The sequence below is a fragment of the Schistocerca nitens genome, chromosome 5, assembly GCF_023898315.1.
Source record: "Schistocerca nitens isolate TAMUIC-IGC-003100 chromosome 5, iqSchNite1.1, whole genome shotgun sequence".
NCBI lineage: Eukaryota > Metazoa > Arthropoda > Insecta > Orthoptera > Acrididae > Schistocerca > Schistocerca nitens.
Window position 1 is genome coordinate 132,342,531 of NC_064618.1, and position 14,872 is coordinate 132,357,402.

The 14,872-nt window shown below is 37.1% G+C and overlaps 1 protein-coding gene across 1 annotated transcript in view; it reads right to left on the minus strand.

The window, feature by feature from the left end:
- Positions 1-14,872, minus strand: part of LOC126259538 (leucine-rich repeat-containing protein 49) — a 173,209-nt gene that overhangs the window by 77,782 nt on the left and 80,555 nt on the right. The window contains exon 5 of the mRNA XM_049956413.1: positions 2,223-3,202. Within this exon, the coding sequence (XP_049812370.1) occupies positions 2,223-3,202 (980 nt within the window). The remainder of the gene's footprint in view (positions 1-2,222; positions 3,203-14,872) is intronic.

Sequence of the window (14,872 nt, forward strand, 5' to 3'; positions counted from 1 at the left end):
ATTGCGCGGTTCCGGACTGATGCGCCTAGAACCGCTCGGCCACTCCAGCCAGCAATCAGTTCATAGCAGTCTGTTTTAGCATTTTAATAATCTTAATGAATAATAATAATAATAATAATAATAATAATATTTATTGAACATCGAATACTCATATACAATCCCTAGAAATAATACAGTTTCAGGACATCATACAGATTATTCTTCTGAATACGTCAGTTTATAAATTACAAACTAAAGATTTGTTTGTATTAATAAATTTTACATTTTGATGGATTTTACATTTGGTAGTATACAATCACAATATTACAAATATTGTTTTTATAAACATTATATTAGTTATAGGTTACTTAAAACTATGAGCTTGACGTACTTATGAAGCACTTTTCATAGAGATATAATACTTGTCTAGGGAATAAAAAGTGTTTTCAATTAGAATTCGTTTTAGCTGATCTTTTAATTTGTCAATAGGAAGGGTTATGAGACTTTTTGGTAGGACATTGGCTAGCTTCAGCCCAGCATGAAGTCCATTTTTTTCAGATAAAGCTGTTCTGTGGCTATTTACATGGTGTCTGAACTTTTGCCTTGTATTGTACTGGTGCAAGTCACAGTTGAAATTTGGATTTATTGTTTTCACAAGCAATATAACTTTCAATATGTATACACCTATAATGGTAAGCACACCTAATTTTGGGAACAGATTCCGACATGTTTCTCGAGGTTTGGCACCACAAATAATTCTGATAACTTTTTTCTGTAGTATTAATAATGTACTTAGGTTGGCTTGAGTTGTTGCACCCCATATTTCTACAGTATAGTTTAAGTTTGATGAGAATAGGGCATGATAAGCAGTTTTTAGTACACACGTCCTTACAATATTTGCGAATCATATTTATAGCAAACACATTCTTCGACAGCTTACATGCTAAGGAATCAATATGCATGTCCCATTTGAGGCTGTCCTGGATTGTAATTCCCAAGAACTTTGTCAATTTTTCCTTTTTTACAATGTCATTTCCTGTGGATAATTTCATGTCAAATTCTATTTGTTTCCTTGTGTTAAATTCCATCATTGCAGTCTTTGAAGCACTTACATTTAGATGGCTTTCATTAAAATACTTGACTATTTCATTAGTTACGCTGTTGCAGAGTACCTCCAAACTCTCATAGTCTTTGTGTTTACACACTATTGATGTGTCATCTGCATACAATATTTTTGTACAGTTAGGAGAACAATACTGTATATCATTAACATAAATCAATGAAAAGTTACCAATAGGACAGTAACCCTTATTCCATAGTTAATACGTTGGATAACAATAGTGCATGGTCCGACACTTTGTAATATAGTAGTGAAGCAACCTGAAAGACTTTTATCCATATGATCAAGTGAAATTCACATGGAAGGTCAAAGAGATTCAGTATAGTATGACAACCATCACAACTGCAGTATGAAATCACATGACACTGGTGATCAATATATCACAAAGAGAAAATATTTAATGACTGTACAATACATTCTATCCACTTCTGTTCTCCTCCAATTTTCTCAACATTTAGTTCAAATGTCTCTGGCAGCATCCATCTACTTCCTCAGCCTCTTGTATCTGATTTCCTCCTTCTTCATCAGTTACTTTTAAATCTGCCAATACTTCCATTCTTTTCTTGCTCTTAAATTTTCATCCTTTTATTTCATTTTTTTCCTTTGATTCAGTATCAAAATTCTCTGCATCACAATATGACTTTGTCGGTGACCTATAGTTTGTTGTAAGTGATATTTTATTTAGTTATTAGTTTTTCATTAACCTTGTTTTTAATAGAGTGGGTACTGTGTTGCGTTTATTCTATGTAAGCACATTCTGCTACACTCTGGGACATGATGAACCCCTCTTAATCTAGCATTAGACATGACTTAGCATTGGTCTTACCTGGTTACTGTGCTTTCACATAACTTGTGCTTGCATATCTTTTGAAGAGGCTATGTGAGTTAATGTCTAATAATACCATTTGCTTTTAAATGATGCTGTTTCTAACAGAGAATATAATTACCCATTTAGCCTTTAACTATTCTGAAAAATTTTTAATGCCACTAAAATTCAAACTAGTTGCAATATGAATGATCTTAAAAATATGTATCTTAACACTACTTCTGGTTAATGACTACAGTTTTCAAGGCATGCTTAATATTTGAAATAAATCAATGAAAGCAGACACCTGTTACATACCTTGTTCACGTATCTTTCCAGGTAAGGCTGAAAATTTTAGCCTATTTCTTGCTGTGCTAACTCGGGTATGCGCTCTGTGACCTGTATGTTTCTGGCAGTGGGTGGAGCTCCTGGTGGTGGTTGTCACCTCACCTGGTCTACACTGCACTTCAGATGCTGAGACAGCTTCTTCACTTGACTCTTGTTCCTCACTGCTGCTGCTGGTATCACTGGGAAATGAGCTCACTGAACTATCCACATTTGGCTCTACACTTGACAGACTATCATAACGCTTCAAACTGTCATTTCTGGTGAGCAATTCATCACTTTCTTTTCCACTCTGGGAAGCTAAATTTTCCTGCTGATTATCTGTGCCTGACAGTAATGGAGAAAATATTGGAGGGAGCTTAAAAAATTCTATACTGGCAGCTCCAGATGACGAATTTGTTGTCTGAGAAAACTCTGAATCCTGTGAACAGGTTTTACGTGAAAATCTTTGTCTCCTTATTTCGGCTGCAGAAAGTGGATGAGCATGAACATTGTGGCTGACACTCTGAAAGTAAGAACTGTTGAAGGATGATCCCACACTGATGCCTGAATCACTCTGGACACAGCGTTCATGTGTTACATCATTTTCTGTTTCAAACCTTAAGTCTCTTAACGAACCACACAAACTGTTGGTCCCAGGCACAATTCTAGTCTGTGAGCGCAATAACTCCCAGTTTGTTCTGGCATTTGATATCACCTGTTCCCGCTTAATTTCTGCATCTATTTCAGTGGTTTTAGCTGTTTCCAGTATATCTGAAGCTTCTTTATTCTTTCTCCAGGACATTGCAGCTTTCCTAACAGATTCAGTTACTTCCATATGACTAAGAAATTTTAAAGCTGGCAGGTAGGACACTAAAAATGAGACACAATCACCTCCGAGAGCAACAGGATTTCCATCAATTGTCACTTCCTCAAGCTCTGCAGCTCTGACAACGCTATTCATATCTTCAACCCTGTTGTAAAACAATCAATGAGTAAATATCTTTCTGATTAAACAAAGCAAAAAATAAGGAATAAAATCAAATAAAAAATACATGTTCAATAATGAAATATTTAATTACAAAAATGAATATTTACATCAATTAGAGGCAGTATGGCACAATTGGAACTGTAAACATCACTAAAACTTGTGAGTGCTGTTAAATTTGGGTATTTAAAAAGCTGCTGTAAATGTGATAGTTAATTAGAAGTTCAGTTATTGTACATTTGTAGCTTAAGAAATATTACCATATTACAAAACAGAGAGAAAAGTCAGAGTTCTAAGGACAATAAAGCTAAGTACTCATTTCAATATTGTTCTACACAGTAGTCAGTATTCCGTAATGCACTATTTATATAGAACAGTTATGATCTTTTCATCAGTTTAGGAAATAAAAATAACAAATTAAACTTTACAAAAATGTTTTCTTCTCTTTACAATTGCATAGGGAACGCGGCTTAACCTGATCTCAGTCTCTTTAATACTGGTAGTAAAATCATGGGCAGAAAACACTATCATTCTCAGAAAAAAATTTGTAATGTAACATTTAGCTAATTGAATAACTTTTGTGTCTCACCTACATGACATTCTTGCATAAATTAATTATTGGCATTAGAAAGGATGCATGTGAACACACAAATGATCTACTGATGCACTGGAATATTGATGGGTTAGCAACAGATCTACCAAACCTTAAATACACTAAAACAAAGGAGCCTTAAAATTTTGCTTTCAGAGTATGCAAATATACCAAAATAATCTGCATAAAGGAACACTGGTTAACAGAAGATTGTATTCAGGTTTTACACAGTATTACTAATTTTAAGGTAGCTAACAGCTTCTGTAGGAGGAAAAAAATCTTATGGAAACTCCTTTACGGTTTTGGTCCTTTACTAAGTTTATTTATTTATTTATTCATTTTTAATTATTTATTTAGTGGCCATTTTATCAAGTTCATGACACTGGACTTGTCCAAGTTGAAAACCGTATAAAATATTACATAGTTATATTCATGTATAAAATGAAGTCACATATAACTAGTAATATTGTCATGTAGAAGAAGGTGTAAGCAGATGAATGATGGATACTAACTTCACTTAACAAAGGTTTATTCAGCACTTGCACATACAAGAGTGTGGAGTGAACTGGCTCCAGCCATAACACATAAAATATACTCATAATACAGCTACAGAATATTCCAGTACAATGATTCTTGCCATTTGTGGATACTTTTAGAACGTAATCAAACCAAATATAGAAATTAAAATTCTACACTTCAGATGAGTTTGGAACTCACAACCATCCATGCAACACTCTAGTATTATAACCACTACACTATGGCAACTGTGCTAATCAGCTTCTTATGCAATAATATTTCATCAAGGCTAGATGCTTTCTTATTGACACATCTTCATGACTACAGTAACAAAAACAGTTTCCTGCTTAATTAGGCATAAGAAAATAAAATTTTGTACACACATATAGAGAAAATAGATAAAGTGCTGAAAAGTTACTGAAACATCTTAGCTGATTTTACTAAAGTGTTAAATGTTGTAGTTAAATAGGTATAATAACATGTAGAATTTCGTATCCACATATATGGCACAAAAGATAGGTACATAGTTAGACATATGAGTACATTAGTGAAAGGAGTTTAATTTTACCTAGGAATACTTAGATAATTATGAACGTTTGTTTAGATAGATTATGAGCCAGAACCTACAGATTTGAACAGTATTTCATATGTTCAATAATACTGGAGAAGCCGTTGTTCATTAGTAGATTTTTTAGTTTTTTTTTTTTTTTTAATGTATTAAAGTTTGGTATTTTTTGATGTTATCTGGCAGTGCAGTGTAGAGCAATTTTGGTTTGTAAATGAAACTGTCTTTATATGCTGATTTTGTGTGTACATCCCTATGATAGTCATCCCTATTTCTTGTTTGATAATGTAGATCTCACTGTTCTATGCTGAAAACTCTCTATGACTCTTAATTATGCCTATACTTTCAAACATAAATAGAGATGGTAAGTCATGATTTTTAATTCATTAAAAATACCTGTATATGATTCTCCGTCAGCAACATCTTTTATTAATCTAACAACTTTCTTTTGAAGTTTAAAATGCTGCTTTGCAAAAGAGTTATTTCCCCAGAATAATACGCCATACCTTAGCAGACTACATGTATAGGCATAATATGCACTTAACACTGTTTCAGCATTGCAACAGTCTTTAAGGATTCTTGATATGACAGAACTTGCTCAATTTTTTGTTACGCATGTTTTTTTCCCTTCTTAGATGTTCTTCAACCCATAATCCTAAAAACTGCATCGGATTCTTTTACTGAATTTGGCTATTTCCTAATGTAGACTTTCCATTGGTCCTATTTTTGTTCCTTATATGGTAGAAGTTAATCCATATATTTTTCTTGTCATTAACAATTAGACAGATATCTTTAAATCATTTTGCTGCCACTTCTACAGTTTTGTCAGTTTTTTGCAGCAACTCATAATCATTCTTTCCTTTTATAGAGAAGGTGGTATCATCAGCAAATAATATAGTATCAGCTGTTGACAGTTGTTGCAGTAGATCATTAATAAAAACCAAAAACAACAAGGGACCAAACACCAAGCCCTGGGGTACCCTGTAATGAATGTTTTTTTGTTTTCAGAGTAATACACATTACCATCCTGAAAAATCTGCACTCTTTGTTTCCTGTCATATGAATATGAGTTGAACCACACATAGAAAATGCCCCAAACACCATAAATATGTTATTTCAAAAGTAGGAGATCATGATTTATAAGGTCAAAAACTTTGGAAAGATCCAAAAACAACTCACAAATTAGTTCATTATCCTAAATAGCTTTATAAACAAGGTTTAAGAAATTAAAGACAGTCATTCATGTTGATTTGCCTTTTCTCAAACCGTTCTGTGGATTGTTTTTATTTAGGAAGTCTAACAATCAATCATACGTTATTCTTTCAGTTATTTTTGAAAATACAGATAATAAATGGCCTAAAATTTCTAATGTCAAACTTGTCAATACTTTTATAAACTGGTATTACTGTTGACAGTGTAAGTTTACTTGCATATACACCAGCGGTAAAGGAGTCATTGATTAAGTTCACAAGTTGAGAGACAACATTATCAGAATTACATTCAATAATTTTGTCAGGGTACTGTCAACTCCATAGGTCGTTTACCTCTTTAGTTTACAATAGCCATTTGTACTTCTTTGGGTGTTACTGTATGTTGTTGTTGTGGCCTTCAGTCCAGAAACTGGTTTAATGCAGCTCTCCATGTTACTCTATCCTGTGCAAGCTTCTTCATCTCCCAGTACTTACTGCAACCTACATCTCTCTGAATCTGCTTAGTGTACTCATCTCTCGGTCTCCCTCTATGACTTTTACCCTCCACGCAGCCTTCCAATAGCAAATTAGTGATCCCTTGATGCCTCAGAATGTGTCCTACCAACCGATCCTTTCTTCTAGTCAAGTTGTGCCACAAATTTCTCTTCTCCCCAGTTCTAGTTAATACCTCCTCATTAGTTATGTGATCTACCCATCTAATCTTCAGCATTCTTCTGTAGCACAATACCAGAGAAGGAAAGCTGCTACTCACCATATAGCAGATATGCTGAGTCGCGATAGGCACAATAAAAAGATTCACACAATTAAAGCTTTCGGCCATTAAGGCCTTTGTCAGCAGTAAAAACACACACACACACACACACACACACACACACACACACACACACACACACACAGTCTCAGAGAGCTGAGACCACACTCTGAGACTGCAGATGTGTGTGCAAGTTGCATTTATGTGAGTGTGTGTGTGAGCATGTGTGTATGTGTGTCTACTGCTAACAAAGGCCTTAATGGCCGAAAGCTTTAATTGTGTGAATCTTTTTATTGCGCCTATCGCGACTCAGCATCTCCGCTATATGGTGAGTAGCAACTTTCCTTCTCTGGTATTGTTACATTCCATCCTGGATTATCCGCCCGCATCTCGTGGTCGTGCGGTAGCGTTCTCGCTTCCCACGCCCGGGTTTCCGGGTTCGATTCCCGGCAGGGTCAGGGATTTTCTCTGCCTCGTGATGGCTGGGTGTTGTGTGCTGTCCTTAGGTTAGTTAGGTTTAAGTAGTTCTAAGTTCTATGGGACTTATGACCACAGCAGTTGAGTCCCATAGTGCTCAGAGCCATTTGAACCATTTGATTATCCATTTTTTGATTTAAACTCTTCAAACAGTATCATATCTCCCATTTCATCTTCATCTACATCCTCTTCCATTTCCATAATATTGTCCAGAAGTACATCGCCCTTGTATAGACCCTCTATACACTCCTTCCACCTTTCTGCTTTCCCTTCTTTGCTTAGAACTGGGTTTCCATCTGAGCTCCTTTTCTCCAAAGGTCTCTTTAATTTTCCTGTGGGCAGTATCTATCTTGTCCCTAGTGATATATGCCTCTACATCGTTACATTTGTCCTCTAGCCATCTCTGATTAGTCATTTTGCACTTCCTGTCAATCTCATTTTTGAGACGTTTGTATTGCTTTTTGCCTGCTTCATTTACTGCATTTTTATATTTTCTGCTTTCATCAATTAAATTCAATATTTCTTCTGTTACCCAAGGATTTCTACTAGCCCCCATCTTTTTACCTACTTGATCCTCTGCTTCCTTCACTACTTCATCCCTCAAATCTACCCATTCTTCTTCTACTGTATTTCTTTCCCCCATTCCTGTCTCCCTGAAACTCTGTACAACCTCTGGTTCTTTCAGTTTATCCATGTCCCATCTCCTTAAATTCCCACCTTCTTGCAGTGGTCAGAGTCCACATCTGCCCCTGGAAATGTCTTACAATGTAAAACCTGGTTCCTAAATCTCTGTCTTATCATAATATAATCTATCTGAAAACTTCCAGTATCTCCAGGCTTCTTCCATTTATACAACCTTCTGAAACCAAGTGTTAGCTATGATTAAGTTATGCTCTGTGCAAAATTCTACCAGGCAGCTTCCTCTTTCATTTCTTACTCCCAATCCATATTCACCTACTACGTTTCCTTCTCTTCCTTTTCGTACTGTCGAATTCCAGTCACCCGTGACTATTAAATTTTTGTCTTCCTTCACTATCTGAATAATTTATTTTATGTCATCATACATTTCATCAATCTCTTTGTCATCTCCAGAGCTAGTTGGCATATAAACTTGTACTATTGTAGTAGGCATGGGCTTTGTGTGTCTGGCCACAATAATGTGTTCGTAGTAGCTTACCCATACTCCTATTTTTTTTTATTCATTATTAAACCTACTCCAGTATTTCCTCTGTATTCACCTGACTGCATATAGATACATTATCCTTTGACTTATTGGAGTTTTTACCTTCATCTTTGGTTTATATTTACTGTGACCAGATTTTGAGCTACACTACTACAATGATCGTTAAATATAATAGCTATTCAAAGTGGATCATCAACAATTTCATTTCTGTGTTTTATTATTTGCTTTATCATGTTTGCCTGTAAGATCATTCACAACTTCCCACGTTTATTTCATTTTGTTGTTCCCCTTTATGATATATGAATCACTGTGCTTCTTTTTTCTGCAACTATAGCTGCCCTACACCTATAGTACTTCATATTTGGTTTCAAGGTAGTATATTGCTTTGCACACCTATATAGCATTTGAAGACTTTCTGATGAATTTTTGATTTCACTCATAATCCACATGTTTAATTGTTTGTTAATGTTCATTCTCTTCATAGGGAATGAAATATAATGGCAGTATTTATAATTGGACAAGAACATGCTGAATTTTGTATTTACTGAATCATTGGTTTCCATGTCCCATGTTACATTTTTAACATGGGATTAAAGATCTTACTGCTGTCATCATTAATTAATCTTCTCTCTACATATTTCTTATTTTTACATTTCTTATGAGATTTTTTAAAAATCATGATGGTCAGACAAACCTGTATCCAACACCTCAGCTTTAAAGGCACATTTTGATTTATCAGTGAATATTTGGTCAATAGTAGTTTCACTTTTCCTGGCATATATCCATATTGCACATTTTTAGCAGATTAACCAGATGCTGCCCTTTTGTACTGCTGTTCTTGAAATTAACATTGAAGTAATGTGTATTTTGGTTGACTATTTAGAAAATTCAGAAGGTTTTCCAAATCATCAGAGAACAATCTGAAATTGCCAGATGGTTGTTGATATCTCAAAAACTACATATTACATTAAAAAAAAGATATGATTCCAATTTGTCTCAGAGGAGGACATCCAATCACCCACACTCAACCTTGTGTGAAAATAGGGTAGGGGTAACTTTGAAATCATCAGTGGGAACTTCCATTTTTTGTTGCAGATTATGATTTTACAGCAAAATCTACACACGTTTTGTCTGAAGCATTTCCTTCACTTTGCCGCAGGTGGTTCTGTAATTGGAGGAATGTAAATGGATACAAAATCGTAATTTATGACATGCTATACAATGTCCCTTGAGTATCCAAGGGTATGTGGGACCTCACCTCCATGCTGCCAGATTAGGGCAGACCAGTATTTCATAACTTCTAATTGGAAACCCCATTTGCAATGTTGTACTCCTCTGCCATATCGGACAGGGGCTACTCAATGCGCCACTGTGTCTGTGGCTCGAGGCAAACGCTACTCTACGTTTTCCAATTAAAGTAAGTGTTCAAACATAATACCATCAACTCTAATACACTTAGTGATACACTTTTCAAATTGTCATACACAGGACAGAAGCACAGCTGTGGGAATGTCAGCTAAGGCATTTCTTATGTGGTCAGTCATGTCCGCATGGCCTGTTGGCATTTGCTGGTGCACCTTATCTTTTAAATATCAACACAGAAAGAAATAAGGTGACATCAAATCCAGTGACATAACACACCAATTAATAGGGCCACCTCTGCTGAACCACCATTCAGTGTAAACATCGTCTAATACCTCCCGTGCTTCAATTGCATAATGCGCTGGGCAACCATCATGCTGAACCCACATATGTTGTCAAACTCCAGGCGAACATCCTCCAGTTCCTGTTGCAGAAATGTTTGATACTTGTGTTAATTCAATGTGCTGTTGATAAAATATGAACCAATGAGTTTGATCCCCATGAATTCACACCATACATTACTCGACTACAGTCACTGATGGTCAGCTTGCCGTAACCAGTGGGGATTGTCTACACTCCAGTAACGCATGTTATGCTGGTTAATGCTACCATCGTTTGTCACTGTAGACTCATCAGAAAATAGTGCCAATTCACTAAACACTACCCGGTTATGGAAATTGGCATCATAAAGTTCTGGTTGCAGTGACCCATGTTATGGATGATACTTATGATGATGCAGTATTATAACAATACTACCTATGGACATATCGGAAGCACAGTGCAGCTGCTGGATGTTTATCCATGTGTTGTGGTGCACTGTTGCTATTACAGCTATTTCATTAGTTTCTCCTGTAACAAGTTTGCTTCATTTCCATTCGCTGATCTGTATGCTGCCATAAAACATAAAGGCATCCATAACCTCATAAAAAAGAACAAACAAGAGTGAGCTTTCTCTGAAAAGTGCTGTGTGCACAAGGTAAGAGAGCCTCAACATTTCCCCTACATTCTCCATAAATCAAGGTCATTTCAGTTTTTTCTCCTGTGGTTGCAACATTTATCATCCACTTCTACATCTACATCCATACTCCACAAGCCACCTGATGGTGTGTGGCGGAGGGTACCTTAAGTATCTCTATCGGTTCTCCCTTCTATTCCAGTCTCGTATTGTTCATGGAAAGAAAGATTGGCGGTATGCTTCTGTGTGGGCTCTAATCTCTCTGATTTTATCTTCATAGTCTCTTCTCAAGATATACGTAGGAGGGAGCAATATACTGCTTGACTCCTCAGTGAAGGTATGTTTTCGAAACTTCAACAAAAGCCCATACCGAGCTACTGAGCGTCTCTCCTGCAGAGTCTTCCACTGGAGTTTATCAATCATTTCCATAATGCTTTCATGATTACTAAATGATCCTGTAACGAAGCGCGCTGCTCTCTGTTGGATCTTCTTTATCTCTTCTATCAACCCTATCTGGTACGGATCCCACACTGGTGAGCAGTATTCAAGCAGTGGGTGAACAAGTGTACTGTAACCTACTTCCTTTGTTTTTGGATTGCATTTCCTTAGGATTCTTCCAATGAATCTCAGTCTGGCACCTGCTTTGCTGATGATCAACTTTATATGATCATTCCATTTTAAATCACTCCTAATTCCTACTCCCAGATAATTTATGGAATTAACTGCTTCCAGTTGCTGACCTGCTATATTGTAGCTAAATGATAAAGGGTATTTCTTTCTATGTATTCGCAGCACATTACACTTGTCTACATTGAGATTCAATTGCCATTCCCTGCACCATATGTCGATTCGTTGCAGATCCTCCTGCATTTCGGTACGATTTCCCATTGTTACAACCTCTCGATATACCACAGCATCATCCGCAAAAAGCCTCAGTGAACTTCCGATGTTATCCACAAGGTCATTTATGTATATTGTGAATAGCAACGGTCCTACAACACTCCCCTGCGGCACACCTGAAATCACCCTTACTTCAGAAGACTGCTCTCCATTTAGAATGACATGCTGCATTCTGTTATCTAGGAACTCTTCAATCCAATCACACAATTGGTATGATAGTTCATATGCTCTTACTTTGTCCATTAAACAACTGTGGGAACTGTATCGAATGCCTTGCGGAAGCCAAGAAACATGGCATCTACCTGGCAACCAATGTCTATGGCCCTCTGAGTCTCATGGACGAATAGCGCTAGCTGGGTTGCACACGATCGTCTTTTTCAAAACCCATGCTGATTCCTACAGAGTAGATTTCTAGTCTCCAGAAAAGTCATTATACTCGAACATAATACGTGTTGCAAAATTCTACAACTGATCGACGTTAGCAATATAGGTCTATAGTTCTGCACATCTGTTCCACGTCCCTTCTTGAAAATGGGGATGACCTGTGCCCGTTTCCAACCCTTTGGGACACTACGCTCTTCTAGAGACCTACGGTACATTGCTGCAAGAAGGGGGGCAAGTTCCTTCGCGCATGCTCTGTGTAAAATTGAACTGGTATCCCATCAGGTCCAGAGGCCTTTCCTCTTTTGAGTGATTTTAATTGTTTCTCTATCCCTCTGTCATCTATTTCGATATCTATCATTTTGTCATCCATGCAACAATCCAGAGAAGGAACTACAGTGCAGTCTTCCTCTGTGAAACAGCTTTGGAAAAAGACATTTAGTATTTCAGCCTTTAGTCTGTCATCCATCCTATGTTTCAGTACCATTTTGGTCACAGAGTGTCTGGACATTTTGTTTTGATCCACCTACCACTTTGACATAAGACCAAAATTTCTTAGGATTTTCTGCCAAGTCAGTACATAGAACTTTACTTTCGAATTCATTGAATGCCTCTCGCATAGCCCTCCTCACATTACATTTCGCTTCGCATAATTTTTGTTTGTCTGCAAGGCTTTGGCTTTATTTATGTTTGCTGTGAAGTTCCCTTTGCTTCCGCAGCAGTTTTCTAACTCGGTTGTTGTACCATGGTGACTCTTTTCCACCTATTACGAACTTGCTTGGCACATACTTGGCATGTTGTACGATGGTTTTGAACTTTATCCACTGATCCTCAACACTATCTGTACTTGAGACAAAACTTTTGTGTTGAGCCATCAAGCACTCTGGAATCTGTTTTTTGTCACTTTTGCTAAACAGGAAAATCTTCCTACCTTTTTTATTATTTCTATTTACGGCTGAAATCATCTATGCAGTAACTGCTGATTCCCTGTTCTGCATTAACTTGCACATCTGTTCTCCAAATGATAGGTAGGTGTGCAGTCAATAAACATTGTGCAAGTACTGTAACGTTTAGAGCTGCTGTCCATTCTATGTCTGCATGATATGTGAGTTCTGCGACAGTGAACTGCCTGTTATGATACATCATAGTTCATTACATGGCCATATTGGCACATTGAGTAGTCTCCTGTTCAATATGTTGCAGGCATACAATGCTGCAAATGGGGTTTCCAATTAGAAGTTAAGAAATACTGGCCTGTCCTAACCTCACAGCATGGAGATGGAGTCCTATGTTCTACTGGATATTCAAGGGCCAATGAGTTGCATGCCATAATTAACTCACCAGCCTAGTTCAAAAGCAGATTTCCTGGGCCATCACAACTGCTGATCCCTCCAAAACACAACTTCAAAGGACACAACTTGTCACTCAGTATTATACTGGATTTGAATGTATTAATCAGCTACTTTGACAAGACCACGACTTCCTAACATCATGGCCTGAAATGAGATCCATTCTGTCTGAGCTTTTGCCCATCACACCTAGAGTATTTTTCGTCACCCTCCCAATCTCTGCAATATCCTTGTCAGGCCTTATGCTTCTTCTGCACTCATCTCCATACCCCATTCTTCTACCCCCACGACCATCCCCATTGCAAGACTTGCCCATTGCAAGAATCCCACACACCTATTACCTGTCAGCTGCAGCAGGAACAGGGCAATTACCAGAGAGTAATTATATTGTAATGCCTATGGTTTCATACATAAGCATATCAAGAGTTGACCGCAATGTGCCTCTACCTAATCTTGAGACCTTTGAGTTTGTAACAGTGCTGGAGATTTGTTTTACAAACTTTTATAGATTATATAGCTTGTCCCACACTTTCATTCCTGTGTGAATCCTGCTCAGAAATTGTCAATAGAATTTGGAAGGTTTTGTGTCAATTACAAATGCTGTCCACCTTGCCATTCTACCACTGTGTGCCTCTACACTAGCCATTACACAGTGAATGGCTTATTGTTTACTAATAAGTAAGGTGTTACTTCCATTCAAAAATGTTTTCATGAAATTTCGTTACTTCTGTGGGTCATTCCTGCCACTGCAAGTGATCAATACAAAATTTGAGCCAGATGTGTTGCAAGCACTGTGGGAAATATTTGCACTGCACCATCCCTTACCCAGAGGTGGCTAACTTGTCACCACCTCTGCTCACCACACTCACATAATCTCAGCCACATGGGGTCGCCACGTGGTCTAAGGCGCCTTGCCACGGTTCATGCAGCTCCCCCAGTTGGAGGCTCAAGTTTTCCCTTGGGCATATATATGTGTGTGTGTGTGTGTGTGTGTGTGTGTGTGTGTGTGTGTTTTGTCCATAGCACTAGAAAGCTTATTAATAAAAATTGTTTTAACTATCTTGACATAAAATATTTAAGAATGCTCATGGTGAAATTGGTACAGCTATTTCATTTAAACTGAAGATAGTGCTGGATGAAAATGCTAGGTAAAACTTTTGTGCCAAATCCCATACTATGAGATAAAACTACTTCAAGGATAGGAAAGAGTAGGTTTTAACAGTCAAACAATCTTCCCCATTTCAATTGTGCTCCATCATGTCAGCTGATGTTGAACATCTTTTCAATGTATAAAATCTTGTTGGTTAATAATCCTTCATGTTCGCAAACCTGAGAATGACATTACAACTGAACTCAGACTGAAGTGAATTAAAAATATTATTTGCTAACTGAGAAACCCAACAGTGCCTGGGTT